This window comes from Aegilops tauschii, chromosome 4 (genome assembly GCF_002575655.3).
Source record: "Aegilops tauschii subsp. strangulata cultivar AL8/78 chromosome 4, Aet v6.0, whole genome shotgun sequence".
NCBI lineage: Eukaryota > Viridiplantae > Streptophyta > Magnoliopsida > Poales > Poaceae > Aegilops > Aegilops tauschii.
In genome coordinates this window covers 386,529,910-386,549,701 of record NC_053038.3, presented here as the reverse complement: position 1 = coordinate 386,549,701, position 19,792 = coordinate 386,529,910, and the positions used below count along the sequence as shown (strand labels likewise).

The 19,792-nt window shown below is 45.1% G+C and overlaps 1 protein-coding gene across 1 annotated transcript; it reads right to left on the bottom strand.

Moving 5' to 3' along the window:
- Positions 1–15,862: 15,862 nt before the first annotated feature.
- LOC109740363 (calcium-dependent lipid-binding protein-like) lies at positions 15,863–19,404 on the bottom strand. The gene is made up of 10 exons (XM_045227241.2): positions 19,131–19,404; positions 18,632–18,733; positions 18,221–18,271; positions 17,918–18,038; positions 17,709–17,827; positions 17,405–17,503; positions 17,209–17,289; positions 17,034–17,116; positions 16,557–16,950; positions 15,863–16,476 (listed from the first exon to the last, which is right to left on the bottom strand). Exons 1-10 carry the CDS (start codon positions 19,233–19,235, stop codon positions 16,084–16,086), a joined length of 1,548 nt encoding a protein of 515 aa, XP_045083176.1. The 5' UTR covers positions 19,236–19,404; the 3' UTR covers positions 15,863–16,083.
- Between the last annotated feature and the right edge of the window lie 388 nt (positions 19,405–19,792).

The following is a 19,792-nucleotide window of genomic DNA, read 5'->3' as shown; positions in this document are numbered from 1 at the left end:
TGTTTGACCGGCCACGGTGGAACCGGGATCCTGTTCATCAGGAGGGTCTGGCGTACCGCAAAACGGAGGAAACAGACCTCCTACGGTCGAAATGGGGTCCTGTTTATCGGGAGGGGTGTGGCGTACCGCAAAACGGAGGAAACGGACTTGTGTTGGAGCGCTACGGTCGAAACAGGGGTCCTGTTCATCGGGAGGGGTGTGGCGTACCGCAAAACGGGACTTCACTAGATACTGTTCATCTCCACGGGCTACTGTTCATCCACCGTCGACCTCCTCTAGCCTCCACCTGCAACTGTTCAACCATGGGCTCCTGTTCATCCAGCCTCCACCGCGCGCTCCTCCATCGGCTACTGTTCAACCAGCCCTCTCCACGGGGGTCCTGTTCAACCACCCCTCCATGGGCTACTGTTCATCCAGCCCTCCACCGGCTACTGTTCAACCAGCCCTCCACCGGCTACTGTTCAACCATCCCTCTACGGGGTCCTGTTCATCCAACGGCTCGATCGATCGAGGTACTGTTCATCCAGCGGCAACAGCCTCTACTACCACGGGTTCCTGTTCATCCAACCCCCACCGGGAACTGTTCATCCAAACACCCTCAACAACGCTCACTGTTCATCCAGGGAAGGAGGCAGCAGTGTTCGATCGGCTTCAGTTAGCAGCAGTAGCGAAGGAATCACTCGGGTTCAGTTAACAGCAAGGGATCGATCGATCGCTCGGGTTCAGTAACGCGTAGCCTGCAGTGCAATCGCTCGGGTTCAGTTAGAGCCCAATGCCTCGCTCGGGTTCTGCCATGGTTTTGTCACGGCAGATGTCCTAGAGAAAGGACTTAGTCGTGGAGCCATCGCTACGGGTTAACTTAAAGGGGTTAAAGCGGACAAGGGACGCAAGAGAGTTTTATACTAGTTCGGCCCCTTATGATGAAGGTAAAAGCCTACGTCTAGTTGTGATGGAATTGCTGGGGTTTCGATGACCAGGGAGCGAATACGCTTTGCCTGAGTCTCGAGTTGTTGTGTGTCGTCCTTGAACCGCCACCGGGTCGTCCCTTATATACATGGGTTGACGCCCGTCGGTTTACAGAATCCCGAGGCCGGCTCATAATCGTGTCCGGCTCGGTCTCTGCTACTTCTATCTTACAACACAAGTTTACATATCAATGCCGGTTTATGTCTACAAGCCTTAAACCGGCTTTGGGCCCTGGGCCTTCATAAAGCGTCACCGTCTGTCTTCATGGACTTCAGATACAAATGAACTACTTATGGGGTTAACCCGGCCTCTCCTGGCCGGTGTACGTCCAGTGGTAATATCCCCAACAGGTTCAGTTAGAGCCCAACGCCTCGCACACACGCGCGTACGTATGAGAGAAACGCGCATCGCTCAGCCCCCGACCACCCACCGTAACCGGGAACTCCCCGATATTTTCCTCGCCCTTGCTTCTACCACGTTTTTTTTCCGTCATGGACGGCCCAAAGAATGTCATGCAGCTGCGTCTCCGGCCCGCCCAGGACAAAAAGCCCATTTTCTGTCATGATTTTTTGTCATAGAAGTAGGAGCCCACCACATCTATGATGATATCGGGTTTTGTCACAATTATCGTCATAGAAGTGTCATAAGTATGATAGAAAAAAAATTCGTTCGGCCCAAAATGTCACGGATGTGTCTTTTTTTTGTAGTGGATGATGATTTTGTTATGCCTATTGCTTGTTGTGATAATTATGATTGGGAATATAATGATACTTCTTATAATCTTGGAAATCTTTTTGGCACCAACTTGGGAAATTATGATGATAGCAATTGTTATACCATTGGTGCTATTCATACTATTAATGATGAGAGTAATTATGCTTATGATAGCAAAGCCACAAGCTTGGGGATGCTATGTTTGATGAGAATGACATGTTTGAAAATTTATTTGCTGCAATTAATGTTTCTCCCAAGCTTGGGGATGCTATGCTTAATGAAGATGATCTTTTTAGTCGCCCTGCTTTGAATGATCAAATTTTCTATGATGATTGCATGCCTCCTATTTATGATGATTGCAATATTTATGAAAGTGGGTTTGGAAGAGTGTCAACTTTAGATAATATTTATCCCACTACTTTGGAGGGTGTTGAATCCTATTATAATGATAAAAGTGGACTTGGAGAGGTCATGACTTTATTTAGTAATGATTCCACTATTCCGGAAGAGGTTTCAATTGCCTATGACGAGAACAAAGTTGCTACTTATGATGATTATTGTGATGATACTTATGTTATAAAAAGTAGTGATAATTATTGTCATAATTTTTAATATCCTTTTACTGAATATTACTCTTTTAATGTGGAAACAATTTATAGTATTCGAGTTTCATATGATACTCCCACTATTGTGAATGAGAATAAAATTTCTTATACGGAGAGTAATAAATTTTTTATGCTTTTGGATGATGAAAAGAATGCTTTATGTGATGGTTATATTGATGAATCTATTCATGATGCTACTGAAAATTATTATGAGAGAGGAACTTATGATTCATGATGCTCTTGTTATCTTTCAATTCTTATCTTTTATGCGAGCATGATTGAAATCATCATGCCTAGCTAGAAAGGTATTAAAGAAAAGCACTTGCTGGTAGACAACCTAACATTTACCCCTACTATTTTTGTGCTTTCACATGATTAGGCTACTTTAGTAAACATGTTTTATAGATTTTGTTTCCCAATAATGTGCCAAGTAAAGCCTTTGGGATAGTGTGGATGATGGTTGACTTGATTATGCGCAAAAACAGAAAATTCTGCACTCAGTCCAGGAATTTTAAAAATTCACTGGAATGTGATTTTCATCTGAATTATTTGCATATGATTAATATACAAATTATCTACATTTCCCTAAGTTTTCAGAATTTTTGGAGTAGCAGAAGTATGGTTAGAGTACAGATTACTACAGACTGTTCTGTTTTTGACAGATTCTGTTTTCAATGCATAGTTTGCTTGTTTTCTAGTTTCTATGGCTTATATTGCTCAATATAAATTTTGGAAATGATAAGGTACATAAGGCATTGTGTGAGAACAATTATGAATCTTTTCTTTGACAGTACCAAAGTGAATGATTTGTCTTTATCATACTAACCTATCTCAGGAAGTTCCGTTAAGTTTTGTGTGATTGAAGTTTTCAAGTTTTGGTGAGATATCGATATGAGGGACCCTAAGCTTGGGGATTCACAAGGCACCCCCAAGGTAATATTCAAGGAAGATCCAAGCAACTAAGCTTGGGGATGCCCTGGAAGGCATCCCCTCTTTCGTCTCCAACAATATCGGTAACCTTACTTGAGCTGTATTTTTATTCGTCACATGATATGAGTTTTGCTTGGAGCGTAATTTTATTTTGTTATGATTTGCTTGATGTTATTTAGAATAATGTTTTGTATCTTTTATTTCAATAAAAATGTCAAGTATAGCCTTTGCCATGCTCATTTTGCAAGTCTTTATGTGGTTGTTTGAAAATAGAAAGTTGCACGCTAGTGCGTCAATTCTTGAAAAAAGTCAGAATGTGATAAAATGTTGAAACTTTTTGCCAAATAATCTATGATAAATTTTCTACAGTGTGGTAATTTTTTAGATTCTTTTCAGTTAAATAAGTATGGATCTTACTGCATCCTTTACAGACTGTTCTGTTTAGACAGATTGTTGTTATGTTTGGATTGTTTGCATATGTTTGTTTGTTTAATGATTCTATTTGATGATAGGAGTATTAAAATATGCAGAGGCATTAAGTATGCAATGTTGAATAATAATTTTATTGATTTTCTATAGTAGAGATTGATAAGGTTTTGCATTGATTTATACTAATTTATCTCACGAGTTCTTGTTGAGTTTTGTGTGGATGAATTTTTTAAGATTTAGGGAAACCGGGATAAAAGGAATTAAGGAGACACAACCCAAGATAATATTTCAAGAAGTCTCAAGCATCTAAGATTGGGGATGCCCCGGTAGGCATCCCACCTTTCTTCATCAAGAATTATCGATTAGTATCGGTTGAGCCTAAGTTTTTGCTTCTCCACATGAGTTGTGCTATTCTTGGAATGCCATTTTGTTTTGTTTGGCTTAATGTTTTAATGAAATACTTAGATCTAAAAGTTTTTAAATAAGAGAGGGTCCTCAAATAGCTACCCATTTACTTAACTACTCGCTTGATCTTCACATATATCTTTTTCAAGTAGTTTGTCATTTACTCTCGTGCTTCACTTATATCCAATGAGTAAATTGTTGAATGAATTGAATGTCATGAAGTTGAAATTATATGTGCATATCATGCCTAGTAGTAGCTTCACATTGGGTTTAAAAAGTGAAACCCTTTTGAAGCTTGACAATAACAATATTGGTCATACAAGCAATTCATGAATGATTAGTATAAGGAAGAGAACTTTCACATACAAATATATTATCTTGGACATTTTCTATGATTGTGAATACCCATTAAGTATTTTCAAACTTGAGAAAATTAGTTGAAGTTGGACAAGGAAGACAACATAATGAGTTATGGTTGTGTATATTTAAATAGGAGTTATATTGTCATGGATCCTCCAACATGTGGTGTTTGCCTAGGATCTTTTGCTAGCCAAAAATTCATACTAAGTAGAGATACTACTTGTGCATCCAAAAACCCTTAAATCCAGTTTCTTGCCATGAGTGTCCACCATACCTACCTATGGATTGAATAAGATCCTTCAAGTAAGTTGTCATCATTGCATAAAGCAATAAAAATTGCTCCTAAATATGTTTGATCTTTTATTGTAAGGGAAAATTGAGCGTTGTACGAACTTGTGATGGCAAAGTAATAAAAGCGAAAGACTGCATAATAAAGGTTGCTATCATAAGGGGCAATATAACGTGATGTTCCTTTGCATTAAGAGCTTGGGCAGCCAAAAATAAAAAGTGCATGACAACCGCTGCTTCCCTCTGCGAAGGGCCTATCTTTTACTTTTCAGTATTTACTTTTATGCAAGAGTCAATAGTATGCATTCTCATTTCAACCTCAGTTGTTCTCTAGTTGGCAAGCATCATGTGGTGGGGAAAGATCTAGGCACATATGACCTGTCAAATATATTTGATCATGATTTATTATTGTTGACCATTATCTCTATGATAAATGAGTTAGGAGGTGAAACATTAAGCCCCTATCTTTCTCTGTGTTCGATGGATGCCATTTGTTCTAAAAATATGCTTTGAGTACTAGCAATCATAGAAGGCTATATGATGATTGAGTATGTGGAGCTCTTACTTAGACTCTGTTGAATAAGTTGAATAGCAATTGTTTGGTGACTAAGAATATAGGTTGTTGAGTTTCAAGAGAATTCATTCTTTGAACCTTAACATGTGAATTGTTTGCTACTTTAACATGAGAAGTTTTATGAGAAAGAATTGCTGTTATGATGCTAGAAAAAGTGATTGAAATTATCATTGATCAAACTTATGCACTTTGCTAGCATTCACACTTCATAAATTATTTCATTTATCATTTACCTACTCGAGGACGAGTACGAATTAAGCTTGGGGGTGCTGATACGTCTCCAACGTATCTCTAATTTATAAATTATTCATGCCATGTTTACAACAATTTTATATGGTTTTGGTATGATTTGGATGAAACTAACCCGGACTGACGCTGTTTTCAGCAGAACTGCCGTGGTGTTTTTTTTTGTGCAGAAATAAAAGTTCTCCAAATGCAACGAAACTTTTTTGGAACAAAAGAGGCACTAGAAGCTTCGTGGGAGGACCAGAAGGTGAAGGAGGTGAGCACAAGACACCTGGGCGCGCCAGGAGGCCCATGTGCGACCAGGTGGGTTGTGCCCACCTCGTGTCCCATCTTCGCGTGATTCCAGATAACCCTAGATCAAAAGTTCCCCCGCCGCAAGCCTCTGTAGCCATGAAAAAACAATCTAGACCCCATTCTGGCACCCTTCCGGAGGGGTAAATCATCACCGGTGGCCATCTTCATCATCCTGGCGGCCACCATGAGGAGGAGGGAGTAGTCCACCCCCGGGGCTGAGGGTTTGTACCAGTAGCTATGTGTTCAATCTCTCTCTCTCTCTCTCGTGTTCTTGATGGCACAATCTTGATGTATTGCGGGCTTTGTTAATATAGTTGGATCATATGGTGTTTCTCCCTCTCTATCTTGTTGCGATGAATTGAGTTTTCCCTTTGAGATTTCGTTTCATCGGATTGAATATTTTTATGGATTTGAGAGCACTTGATATATGTCTTGCATATGAATACCCGTGGTGACAATGGGGTATTATATTGATTCACTTGATATATGTTTTGGCACTCATCTCGCAGATTCCCGAGGTGACATTGGGGTAATCTATGCATAGGAGTTGATGCACGTTTTCGTCCTTGTTTCTCCAGTAGAAATCTTCGGGCACTCTTTGAGGTTCTTTGTGTTGGATCGTGTATTATGAATCCGAAACTGTTTGATGCGTATCGTATAATTAACTCATGGATATTTGTGGTGACATTGGTCTATCTAGGTGACATTAGAGTTGGTTGATGCATATCATATGGTGTTATTTTAGTTTGAACTCTTGGATAGATCAAACGTAAAGAGTAACTTTGCGTTATTTTAGTACGAACACTTGAATAGATCAAACAGAAAGAATAACTTTAAGGTGGTTTCGTACCCTACAAATAATTTCTTCTTATGTTCTCCGCTAGATAAGAACTTTGGAGTGATTCTTCATCACACGTTGAGGGATGGTTATATGATCCAATTAGATTAGCATTGTTGAGAGATTGCACTAGTGAAAGTACGGACCCTAGGCCTCATTTTCAAGCATTGCAATATCGTTTGTGCTCCATTTTATCAATCGCTACTATTACAAAAATCAATATCTACTATCATTACTACACTAGTATCACCATCTCTTCGCCGAACTAGTGCACCTATACAATTTACCATTGTATTTGGTGTGTTGGGGACACAAGAGACTTTTTGTTATTTGGTTGTAGGGTTGTTTGAGAGAGACCATCTTCATCCTACGCTTCCCACGGATTGATAAACCTTAGGTCATCCACTTCAGGGAAAATTGCTACTGTCCTGCAAAACTTTGCGCTTGGAGGCCCAACACAAGTCTACAATAATAAAGTTGCGTAGTAGACATCACCATCCCTATAAGTGTCACGAACAACCCTAGAGTTCGTACTAAACTAACACCTTATGATACGCATCAACCAACTCTAATGTCACCTGGATACTCAAATGTCACCACAAGTATCTATGAGTCAATTATGTGATACTCATCAAACAACTTCAGATTCATAATATTCAATCCAACACAAAGAGCTTCAGAGAGTGCCCCAAGATTTCTACCGAAGAAAGTAGGACGAAAACGTGCATCAACCCCTATGCATTGATTACCCCAATGTTACATCTGGAATCCGCGAGTTGAATGCCAAAACATATATCAAATGAATCAATAGAACACTCCCATATGTCACCATTACTATCCTCATGCAATACATGCATCAAGTGTTCCCAAATCCAACAAAGTACTCAATCCGATTATAGTGAAACCTCGAAGGTAAAAACTCAATTCATCACTACAAGATAGAAAGGGAAAACACCATATGATCCAACTATATTAACAAAGTTCGCAGTACATCAAGATCATGCCAAATAAAGAACACGAGAGAGAGAGAGAGATCAAACACATAGCTACTGGTACAAACCCTCAGCCCCGAGGGTGAACTACTCCCTCCTTGTCATGGAGACCGTCGGGATGATGAAGATGGCTTCCGGTGATGATTTTCCCCTCTTGCAGGGTACCGGAATAGGGTCCCAATTGAATTTTTGTGGATAGAGAGGCTTGCAGCGGCGGAACTTCTCATCTAGGGTTCTTTCTGGTGGTTTGCGTATTTATAGGAATTTTTGCCGTCGGCCGCACGTCAAGGGGGCCCACGAGGGCGCGACAAGCCTACCCGTCGCGCCCCAGGATTGTCATGCCCTCATGGCTCTTCTGGTCTGGCTCCGGTGCTTCGTGGGTCTCTTCTGGTCCGTAAAAGATCACCGTAAATTTTAGCCTATTTCGAGACTTTTATTTCTGCACAAAAACAACACCACGGTAGTTCTGCTGAAAACAGCATTAGTCCGGGTTAGTTCCATTTAAATCATACCAAAACAATATAAAATTGTTGTAAACATGGCATGAATACTTCATAAATTATAGATACATTGGAGACGTATCATTAAACAAACAGAAGTGCCGACCTCCAGTGAAGATGGAGTTACAAAAAATACACTCATGTTGCCGGGTGCAAGGGTCGGTCGTGAAAGGCTTGACGGCCTCCTTAAGCGAGTTCGCGACGGCATCCGGGCCCACCAGTTAGCCAAGATAGACGTCAACGTCTTTCGGGCTCAGATGCACTTCAGAGACCCGTGCGGGATCTCTCGCCCCGGCGTACTGGGACAAAGGGAGATCCCGGCCATGTAGCGGCAAAACGCGACGCTCCACCCACATGCACACAATGTGGCCTCTGATTAGTCCGCCTTTCTTTAGTCGGGCGGTGGCATGCGCCAGTGCCTTCTCTACCGACGAAAGCGGGGACGAAGGAGCCCATGAAAGCAGCTTCCACGGGGGCTCATTCGCGAAGGCCGGTAGGTCGTCGACAAGGCCTTCCACATAAAACCAAGATTTGTGTCATTCCCGAACAGACTTCGGGAGGTCAAAGGAGAAGAAGGTGGAGTTGGAGGGAGCTGTAAGATAGCACCTTCGAGGTCACAGACTGCACCTTCGTTCGACTGAATGCAGACGCGAAAGAAATACCGGAACAACTCAAAATGTGGAGGTTTCCCAAGGAAGCATTCATAGAAAGTAATTAAATTGGTGATATGCAGTACTCCGTTAGGAGGAATATGATGCAGCTAGCACCCGTAAAACAAGAGAGGGCCACACACAAAGTTGTAGAGAGGAAAGCCAGGCCCCCTTCAAAAATATCCTAAGCAGAGGACGTGCTCACCACTGCGAGGAGTGGGCGAGACTGCCCCAGATGGAAGCCAGCCGGCATCAGAAGCTGGTCCTTGTAAACCTAGACCTCTTCCCCCGTTTGCGCAGAGGGGAACCACTTCCCATGGATTTGGGGGCAGATCGCGTCGATCTCTTGACGCTTTTGGAGGCGTCCCGCTTCTGCTTTTGGACGGCAGCACTCACAGCTGACTCCTAGTTGGAGGCCTGGATCCCCTTCTCACTCCTAGTCCTAGCTATCATGGCGAAAGGGAAGGACAATGAGGTTGGCGGCACGAGAGCAAGACGAAGCGCTAACAACACGCGCGATGAGGTTTGCGGCAGAAAAGGGAGTTGAAATGGACAGAGGTGGGGAGAAATTGAAACCCCCTCACTTTGCCTCATCTCATAGCCACTCCGAAATGAATCACCATACCTCGTGGCACAACACGTGCCATGTGCCCTGTAGGGTTTCCTATTTTGCAGCGGACGGGTGCGAGAATCATGACGCCATCATCAACGCCCAAAATTACTAGGATACACCACCAACAATTCCCTCAACAGAGCTCCCATTTGGCCTAAAGTAAAAGGCACCGCCAGGGTGTGCAGCCCTCTGAAGGACACAACTACCACAATAGGTCGGGCTTTGGCCTCCTAAAACTGAAAGGCTAAGATGCGAAAAAGAGGAAGACAAGAGCCCGTCGAAGGTCTCAAAGACCACTTCTGTGACCTCCACCACGCCGGGGGGCTACTGACGGTGTCATTCACCGGGGGTGGCTCATTCAGAAGAGCCCAGCCCTAGGCCTCGCCAGGCGCCACAAGGCCTAAGGTCGGGCGAAACCCTAAGGGTAGCGTCAAGGACCTTCTTGCCGCCCAAGACAAAGACCGGAGGCACCCTATATCGCATATGCACCCATGTAAACCCTAGACCTCCTCCATCTATATATGGTGAGGCCAGGAGGCTTTCATTCCATCTAATCTCAGATAGCAACTCTCAGTAGCAACATCGAACACCATTGTAAATCCCTCACATGAGTATCCCTCCAGCATGAAATATCAAAGCATGCAGGATGTAGGGTATTATTTTTCAGAGGCCCGGACCTAGGTAAAACCTTTGTGCAACCTCCGATCTGAGACTTTTAGCTACTCTTTGACCCCTACCTAGGGATCTGACGGTATTTTGCACCGTCAACTTCCCTAAGGATTCCAAGACTGCGCATTCCATTTGACATCAACCCTGACGCAACCAAGCCCATGATGGACTCAAGGGCTACTAACAGTACAATACACCGAGGTTTTTCGACCTCTGTTATACTCGGTCACCAAGCCTGCCTCGAGGCCCAGGTACAGCTCGGACCCCTCACCCTGTCAGCGGGCCTCCTCCAGAAGGGCATCTCTTTACTTGTACTCCAAGACATGTGTTAGTAGATCAACTTGGGCTACAAGCCATGTAAACCGACTAGGGACCATGTAACCCCACACCTTGTTCACCTATATAAGGGGAGGAAGGGGTCTCCCAAGTCGGCATCCGATGTTACAAGATCTCATATGAGACAAACACCATCAATAAAATCAGACATGTAGGGTGTAGGGTATTACCTCCACCATGAGGGCCTGAACCTGGGTAAATCCTTGTCCCGTGTGTACCCTATTCTGATCCTCTATGCACGCTCTGCCCCATGACCAACCCTATTGATGAGTCCAATTTTTGCATTGTTTTACACATGTTATATCATTCTGTAGCTATAGGATTCTTCCTATTTTACCCCATACACGCACCTCTTTCATACGTTTTCGCCAAGTTGCCACTTGCTGAAGTATATTGAAGTTCAAGGAAAGAGCACCATGAGAGGGGTGATGGGATCACGTCAATTAATGTGATAAATCATTACCATAAAATAAAAAAGCATTGGGGAGGGGGAAAGGAACTGTGAGGAAGCAACCAAAGCGCTCGACGGCGCACGCGCACATATACCGCCACTCGTACCACATGTCTCGTCGCCGCCTGGTCAAATACTTCAACTCCGTGTGACCAAATCTCGTATTAGAGGCCCCTAGCCACCAGAAACTCATACTGAACAAAGAACCCTAGCCCGCGGAAGGATTCCAAAGGGGGAATTGATCGAGGGACTCCGCACTTCATCAACACATCGACAGAACATCGGCGCCATCCATCTTCGCCATCACCGTCCCATCTTTATCTCGTTGTAATAGATTAGTCAGTGTGGATTCACTTTTGTATTATTTTGATGTTATTCCCATGTTCATCATGATGTATCTCGCGATGTTTGCGACCTTATTGGATGAGTAGTTTCCCTAGCTCTTAGGGATAAGGATACGGAAGAACCCTAGTATGTTTAGGATTGAATGATACTAGGATTTGACGTCCTCTTTATATATTTGTGTTAATGATCTTTTTGATGTTGGATGAAGTCGATCATACAGCATATGCCTCCTTTGGATGAAAGGTCATTACTATTGGTGTGAAAGTGTGAACCGGAGGATGGTAGTGACAATGCTTATCTACCTCCTTCCCAGATCTTCGCAATAGAGGATAAATGGAGACTGTCTTAGCTGCATCCATGGGGAAACCCTTAATTACCGTTCAGTAACCAGAGTGGGGATGAATGGTGGTTGTGTATGAGATACGTGGTTGCTGCGTGTATGCACATATCTGTACTTGGCTCCGCCCACTTGTAGAAACATATAAAGTGGCTTAGGAATCCAACTTCAAATTATGCTTAGGCATCAGTCACGTTAGACACATACTAGTGGGGAGTCTGGACTCCTTGAGCGCGCGTTGTTTTATTTTTACTCTTGCACCTTATTACTGTGTTCGCAACAACCTCACAATATTTTGATCTTTCGTTTCTGCTTTACTTTGGATCGCACTTAACTTGTAGCACAATAACGTAGATCGTTACAAGCGACAAAGTCCAATTCTCGTGGTCCCTAGGGGATCAATACTCTTACTTTGAAAAGTCTACAACTAAACCGTGTGCACTTGCAAGACATCACTTATCCAAGGATCTACCAGTTTTCTGTACCGATATGAATGAAGTTATTCCGGAAAACTGTGCATGGTAGGCGGAATACGTAGAGTAACAAGCATCGGTCTGACCTTCCATTTGATGCTATCATCAATCCCGTCATGCCGCTGATTGTCTTGCAAGAGCATCCAAAATTTGAAGGGTTTACCAACATGGATGGTCGATAAGCCATTGGTCATGTCGACGTTGTTCATCCAAGCATTATTATGCATTGCTAGTTTGACACTCCACTTCTTATTCATGGATAACTTTTGAATTAGTGGGGTGCTGTGTTGGAGCCTCTTGAAGGAAATATGCCCTAGAGGCAATAATAAAGTTGTTATTTTATATTTCCTTATTCATGATAAAGGTTTATTATTCATGCTAGAATTGTATTGATCGGAAACTTAAATAGATCTATGAATACATAAACAAACACCATGTCCCTAGTAAGCCTCTACTAGACTAGCTCGTTGATCAAAGATGGTTAACGTTTCCTAACCATGGACATGTATTATCATTTGATAACGGGATCACATCATTAGGAGAATGATGTGATGGACAAGACCCATCTGTTAGCTTAGCATAATGATCGTCAGTTTTATTGCTATTGCTCTCTTCATGTCAAATACTTATTCCTTCGACTATGAGATTATGCAACTCCCGGATACCGGAGGAATACCTTGTGTTCTATCAAACGTCACAACATAACTGGGTGATCATAAAGATGCTCTACAGGTATCTCCGAAGGTGTTTGTTGAGTTCACATAGATCGAGATTCGGATTTGTCACTCCAAGTATCGGAGAGGTATCTCTGGGCCCTCTCGGTAATACACATCATAAGCTTGCAAGCAAATGACTAAGGAGTTAGTCACGAGGTGATGTATTACGGAACGAGTAAAGAGACTTGCCCGTAACGAGATTGAACTAGGTATGAAGATACCGACGATCGAATCTCGGGCAAGTAACATACCGATGGACAAAGGGAATTGCGTATGTTGTCATAACGGTTCGACCGATAAAGATCTTCGTAGAATATGTAGGAGCCAATATGGGCATCCAAGTTCCGCTATTGGTTATTGACTGAAGAGGTGTCTCGTTCATGTCTACATAGTTCTCGAACCCGTAGGGTCCGCACGCTTAACGTTCGTTGATGATATAGTGTTATATGATTTGGTGACCGAATGTTGTTCGGAGTACCGGATGAGATCATGGACATGACGAGGAGTCTCGAAATGGTCGAGAGGTAAAGATTGTTATATAGGACGATGGTATTCGGACAGCGGAAGTGTTTCGGAGGGTACCGGGTACTTATCGGGTGACCAGAAGGAATTTCGGGCACCCCCGACAAAGATATGGGCCTTAGGGGCCAAGTGAGGGAACACACCAGCCCACAAGGGGCTGGTGCGCCCTCTATAGGGCTAGCCTATGGGGAGGGGAAGGAAAGGGGAGGAGGAAAGGCAAGTGTGGAGCTGGACTCCCTCTTCCTTCCCTCTCCCCCAATCTTTCCTTTCCCCCTTGTTCATACAAGGAAAGGGGGCGCAGGGCAAGGCAGGGGCCCTAGGGGCCGACGGCCAGCCCTAGGGTGCGCCTGGCTTCCTTCCCTCCCCTCCCACCTATATATATGTGGAGGGGGCGCCACACAAAGAACACAACATTGTCTTAGCCGTGTGCAGCGCCCCCGTCCACCGTTTACTCCCTCGGTCATATTTTCGTAGTCCTTAGGCGAAGCCCTGCGGAGATCACATCACCATCGCCATCACCACGCCGTCGTGCTGCCGGAACTCATCTACTACCTCGCCGTCTTGCTGGATCAAGAAGGTAGATGACGTCACCGAGATGAATGTGTGCAGAACGCAGAGGTGTCGTGCGTTCGGTACTAGATCGGTTGGAGCGTGAAGAAAGTTCGACTACATCAACCGCGTTGTGGAACGCTTTCGCTTACGGTCTACGAGGGTACGTAGACATACTCTCCCCCTCGTTGCTATGCATATCCATGGATAGATCATTGCGTGTGCATAGAATTTTTTTTGTTTTCCATGCAACGTTTCCCAACTCCTCTGGCCATCTAACCCCATTGCTAACTTGCACTTATGTCATGTCATGAAAAGAGTTCCATATCATCATAATTGCACAGGTTCTCGAGAGTCACTCAAATTTTTCCGGTGTTGCCGACTCAATCCATCGCCAAGAACCCACAACACACACGCTAATTTCTCAAGGTGAAGAATGCCAAGTACTCCAAGCACCGTCAAACGATGCAAGGTCTCCTAGTTGACTTTGTACTTCCCACCCGAGATTTTATATGCAACTGATCACAAGAAGGCTCTACTTAGTTTACTCTATCCATAGGAGTTAAGTCGTAGATGGCCTGGGAAGTGAGCACCAACTACACCAAGATGTGACACCCAAAGACGATAAACTGCTTGGCATGTCATGAATTTAACTTGGTGCAATTTTATCCTCTATGTATTGAAAGTGGTTGCACTTGAGATTCTTGATTGATAGGAGAAGTTCAAGGTATCTTATTGAAAAGTATTGACAACGAGAGGGAAGTGTTTTAGATTATCTTGGAGTTTAAGACCTTCAAATCAAATAGGTGCCACACTTGACTTTTGTGGAATTTTGTTGCGAGATTAGTGACATGACCAAGTTGCCCAATACATTGGATAAAGCGGTGATGTCCTCCTTGAGGGGAGCCACAAAAATAGCAATTTTGTCAACATACAAGAAAGTTCTAAACTATGCTCCTCTTCCTTGAAGTTTGTGCAGCCGACTGAGTAGAAGGTCTATGATGCTATAGAGAGGATGAATAGCGATGGCAAACAACAATAGTGAGAGGTGTCATCGTTCCCAAGACCACAACCATGATCTATAGGCACATAAGGAATGCCATTTACTAGCACCCTAGAGAGGAGGTTGTGAGAAGCTCAATCGTGCAATTTCTCAATCCCGTGTGCTTCTTCTTCATCGTTGAAGTCTCCATCTCAATCACACCTTCCTCTGCTCCACTTGTTATTAAACCGAGAAGTTGAGGCCATCAAAAACAATCTAATCTTCGTTGAACCTTGCCATAAACTAATCCACTTACAGGTCATTTTGCATACAAATGTCTAAGTGTACAAATTAGATCTCAACATTACCGAAGCTGAAAAGAAAATAAATGTTTTTTTACATTGGAGGTAATTCCATAAGCACTTGTTGCGTCACTGAGCCGGCATCAAAGTCGGGGAATTAGAGGTTGGAGTAGGCTTTGAGTGGGAGGTGGTGTAGGGGTCATCGTAGGTGGGGAGGCGGGGTCGCATGCTTCGTCGGTTTCTGCTTCTTGAGCGACCGATTTGTCAATCCATCCTCAATCTTGGTCACAGTGTGCCACCTCTTGTTCGCCGTGTAGGGCGGAATTGGAGGCCGCCATTGGCGGGGAAGGACGATACAAGTCAACACGGCGTTGCCGCAGGTGGGGGAGACGCCGTGCGCTGTCAATTTGTGTGGCTATATGCACCGACTTTTCCATTGTCTTCCGAGTCAGGGGACGGGTAACCGGTGCCGGGGGTCGGGGCACCGTGGTCGGAGCACGGCAGCGGGCGGCTGGGAGGTAAAATTTGGTTCCAGCTCGAATTGGAGGGATTGAGATGGGTTTGGGGGTTGTGGGTTTGCACCGCTTTTTTAGTTCAGAGGGACTGTTTTTCCGGCACCAAAAACAAATTTGGGCACCACTAAAGGGATATTGAGAGTGTTAGACGCCAATATTTTCCAATAGTGACCGTTTTATAGCACTAAATATGTTTTGGCCATGCATTAGAGTTGCTCTTGGACGCAAAAGCAAGAAAACGATTTCTAAGACTGTACCAGATTTGTTTCCATTTCATACCAGATGCAGATATGAATGAAAGATACTCAAATACGGCGGATGCAAACAGTGTCGAAATCAAATCAAAGACAAATACAAACATGTAATGTAGTACTATGATTCTGATTAAAAAAATGATGGTGAAAAAATGGAGACGGACAACCACTACCGGCAGTAGTACTAAGTAACTAGTAAAGAGTAGCAGAAGCTCACAGTTGCATCAGTCACTCGTCGACCGTCGGCACGCTCGCGGCGCTGCGCCTCTGGCTGCTGAAGGGCCCTGTGACGGTCCGGCCGACAAACTTGCCGGCCTTGGTGATGCTTTTGCCGACCGCGTCGATCCCCGTGCCCACCATGTGAACCCCCGGCCCGTCCTTGTGAACGCCCAACCCGTCCTTGTGGACGCCCGAACCGGCCACGGCAGCGCCCGCCGCGACGCCCGTGCCGGCCACGTTGGTGGTGACCGTGGACGGAGCGGCCACGCCTCTGGCTGCGTCCGCGGCCCCGCTAACGGCGGGCCCCGTCGCCTCCCTCGTCTTCAGCCGCTCCTCCACCGTCCTCTTCTCCAGCTCCAGCGCCCGCAGCGCCTCCTCCTTGGTGTAGAGGTGGTACAACACCTGCGAATACACAGCTCCATCGAGTTCTCGCTCGCTCCGAAACGGAGTACAGGTCGAGGAGAAGGCATGCATGGGCTTACCCTGACGGTGAGCACGCCCCGGTCCTTCTTGTCCTTGACCTTGGTGGTGTCCAGGGATGACAGCAGCTGCAGGTTGATCTCCTGCACGGTCTCCACTTCCAGGTCGCTCAGGGGCAGCTTGACGATGCCCAGCCTCTTGTCCTGCTTCAGGCTGTCCTCGTCGAACACCTCGAGGATGATGTGCTGCGTCTCCTTGTCCTCCGCGATGAGCTCGAACGTCTCGTTCCACTCCGGGTTCAGGTTGTCGTCGATGACCCGGGTCCTCTCCTTGAACATGGGGCGGATGAAGAGCACCACGTAGGGGTCCGACTTGCCGATGAACTCCTTGTTCTTGAGCGACTCCCCGCGCACCACCGTCACCGTCACCTTCCCGTGCGGCTTCAGCTCCAGATCACTGCACGGAAACTTGCCGTTGTCAGACAGACGGACAGACAGACACTCCAGTTTCAACTCCTGACCGAGCTCTGTCAACAGAACCTTATGTCCACGTCAACGCCCAGTGGAACGACGATTCTATGCGGCCATTGGAGCATGTCAGTGATCAATGACGCCACGGTGTCCTTCAGAGCAAAAGGAGTAACCAAAAAATCATCATCCCTCGACACAGATAATGTAAGCAGCAAGAAGGAGAGGAAGCAAACTCGGGACATACGTCGATCATGTCTGAAAGTCCGGGCATCGCCGTCAGGCTTCCCCCGACCGCCTTCAGTATGTAGTCGATCCTCGGTTTTGGCTGAAGGCGATGCAGAAGAAACCATTTACCGCGGCAACATACAGAGAACCAGTGATGCTCAAGGATTCATGACGGGAGAAAATTTAGAGTGGTTGCAAGAAGCATGCGTACGTACCTCTGCCAGAAGAGCGATGACAACAGCGGATATGCATGGTATCTCGTCAGACAATTGGAAGACCACGCGGATGATGGTGAACACCTGAAGGTTCTTGAACTGTATACAAGCAGTACAGCATAAGATAATTGTTTTACCATTTGTAGTTTGATTGAAATGCTTGTGCAGCCGTGCTACTCGCAGAGTAGATATTGGACGAACAGAACTTGTAAGGTCAAATTTCACCAGGTTCAAACTGTCACTGAAAACCTACAGAAAATTTAAGGTAGGCCCGTTTTGTCGGGCCGGCGGCAGATTTGCAGACCTGAATCGGGAGTGAAGCGACTAGAGTTTCAACTGCAAGGACGATATTCGGATCCCCGCCCCACTTGAAGTCGATATCCATTGTGATTTGCCCTTTCTGAAAGCTCTGGACCCGAATGCCTGGACAACATCATCACTCATCAGAAGCCTTTAGAACAAGATTATCTACCACTTAGTACTGTAGAATTAATGCCACGTTGTCCTTGCAACCTTCAATTTTCGGTGGCACGGTGCCTAGCGAGAGTTTGCTGAACTTGAGTGAGGATATCCCCACCGGTCGATAAACGTCGAGTATAGGCTCCACGGAGTCCCTGATGACCATGGTTGCTGCCTGTAACCAAAAGCAACTGTACGTCAGAACAGATGTCAACAACAACAGAACAATAAACAGTTCATAGGCTCATACTTCAAAAACTCGTTAACTCTACAGATAAACCCTTTCTTTCGTCTAAACGAAAGGAGGACCCTCCTGTCGAAAAAACTGGAAGAACACAGGAGGTTAATTGTGTGTACCTCTTCAACAAAAGGCCAAAGCTTGCTCAATTGTCTGTTGAGCCATTTAACCTGAAGAACGGAACCGAAACGTTAAAGTACGAAAGCAAGAAAAATATCAGGTGAGCATACTGCAAGGAAATCATTGGTACTTGGTACCACCACAAGGATAACTGAGTTGGAAAATGTCATCCTCATATCAGATTTTTTTTTCTCAGCTTACACCTATTTGCAATGATACTGGGGTAATTTTGTCCTGATGTTTTGAATTTCTTAAACTTAGGAATTTGATGACTTATCTGGTATGAACTCGAATGCGCTCACGTCTAGTAAAGACTAGAGTGGCATAGCTTGTTCTTGTCCATATTTTACATATTATGATTAATCGGGAATATGGAAAGAGTCCCGGTAACACAGTAAGTAGCATTTCACCTGGTCATACTCCGGGAATGAAATCCATTGAGGGAGATTTTCTCCGCATATTTTCTTGAGATCTTCACGGCTGAGAGATCCTAGCACATTGACATCGGCAGCCTGTTTCAAAACGAATTTTGTTACAGTAATTATCACGAAACAAAACTTTCACTTGCAGCTTCATTTCAAAAACAGTGTAAAAACAGAACTTGAACTGAAAGGAGTTCCAAGGACAAATATACTCCGGCGCATTGCCGTGAGAAACTCAGGCTTGAGCCAAATTTCATTCCCCAAGTCGCGGCGTCAGACGCATAAGCCGCTTTCAGAACGCAAATAATCAACGAACGAGCCTGAGAAAACGTCTGTAAGCCTGAATCCTTCTAGCGGATCAACACAGGGTCCAACCTGAAAATATATCTACGAGTCGATGCAAAAAGGATCATCGACAATGGCACAACGCAAACCGAAAATCGCATGAATGCAGTGATCAATCTAGAGTATCCGCAGGCGCACTTGCCTTGGCGCTGCGTTTGTGGGCGCGGCGAGCCATGGCGCTCGCCCAGCCGGCGATGAGGGCGACGCCGAGGATGAATCCCATCATGATCCCCGAAAAGAACCCCATTTTCTCCCGTGAGTCGCCTGGATCGCGATCGGGGGAGGGATTGTTTTCTTCGTTTGTAGGATCCTCGATCCAAATTCTATTGCTGTGAATTTGGGGGCGAGTTTTGCGCGTGCAATAACGTGCGATTGGTGGAGATGGCTGTGATCACGCTTGCTTTTGCATGGCTGGATCCGCGCACGCTTTTTTATTAGTTTTGACGCGTCGACTTGCCCGAGTGATGGACGAGCTCCACCGCCTCTAAAGGGTTGTGAGGTAACGACATTCCTAAGGTACTACGAAATGGTTTGAACAAAAAAGGTACTACGAAATGGGCCCAATACGCTGCTGACAGATGCGCCGAAATGGGCCCCACACCTCGACCACGCTCCTCCTCCCGCGTATCCAAGCAGCGTATTGGGCCCAAGTCGCGGCGTCAGACGCAATGGGCTTGTGTTGCTTGGGTTGCACGTAGTTGGGTCATACGGCATTACAACTCGAGGGTAAGCAATGGTATGGTTGGCTGGTTGCCCCAGAAGGTGGTGTTGGCGGGCTACACAAGCGAAGTGTGGCTAGAAACT

What these genes read in the sequence shown, in the direction of transcription:
- LOC109740363 (XM_045227241.2), bottom strand. Translation starts at nt 19,235, where the DNA reads ATGGGGTTCTTTTCGGGGATCATGATGGGATTCATCCTCGGCGTCGCC. An exon ending in TCGCTTCACTCCCGATTCAG is followed by an intron (nt 17,504 to 17,708) that starts GTCTGCAAATCT and finishes GCTTGTATACAG; the next exon opens with TTCAAGAACCTTCAGGTGTT. An exon ending in GACTTTCAGACATGATCGAC is followed by an intron (nt 17,117 to 17,208) that starts GTATGTCCCGAG and finishes TTTGCTCTGAAG; the next exon opens with GACACCGTGGCGTCATTGAT.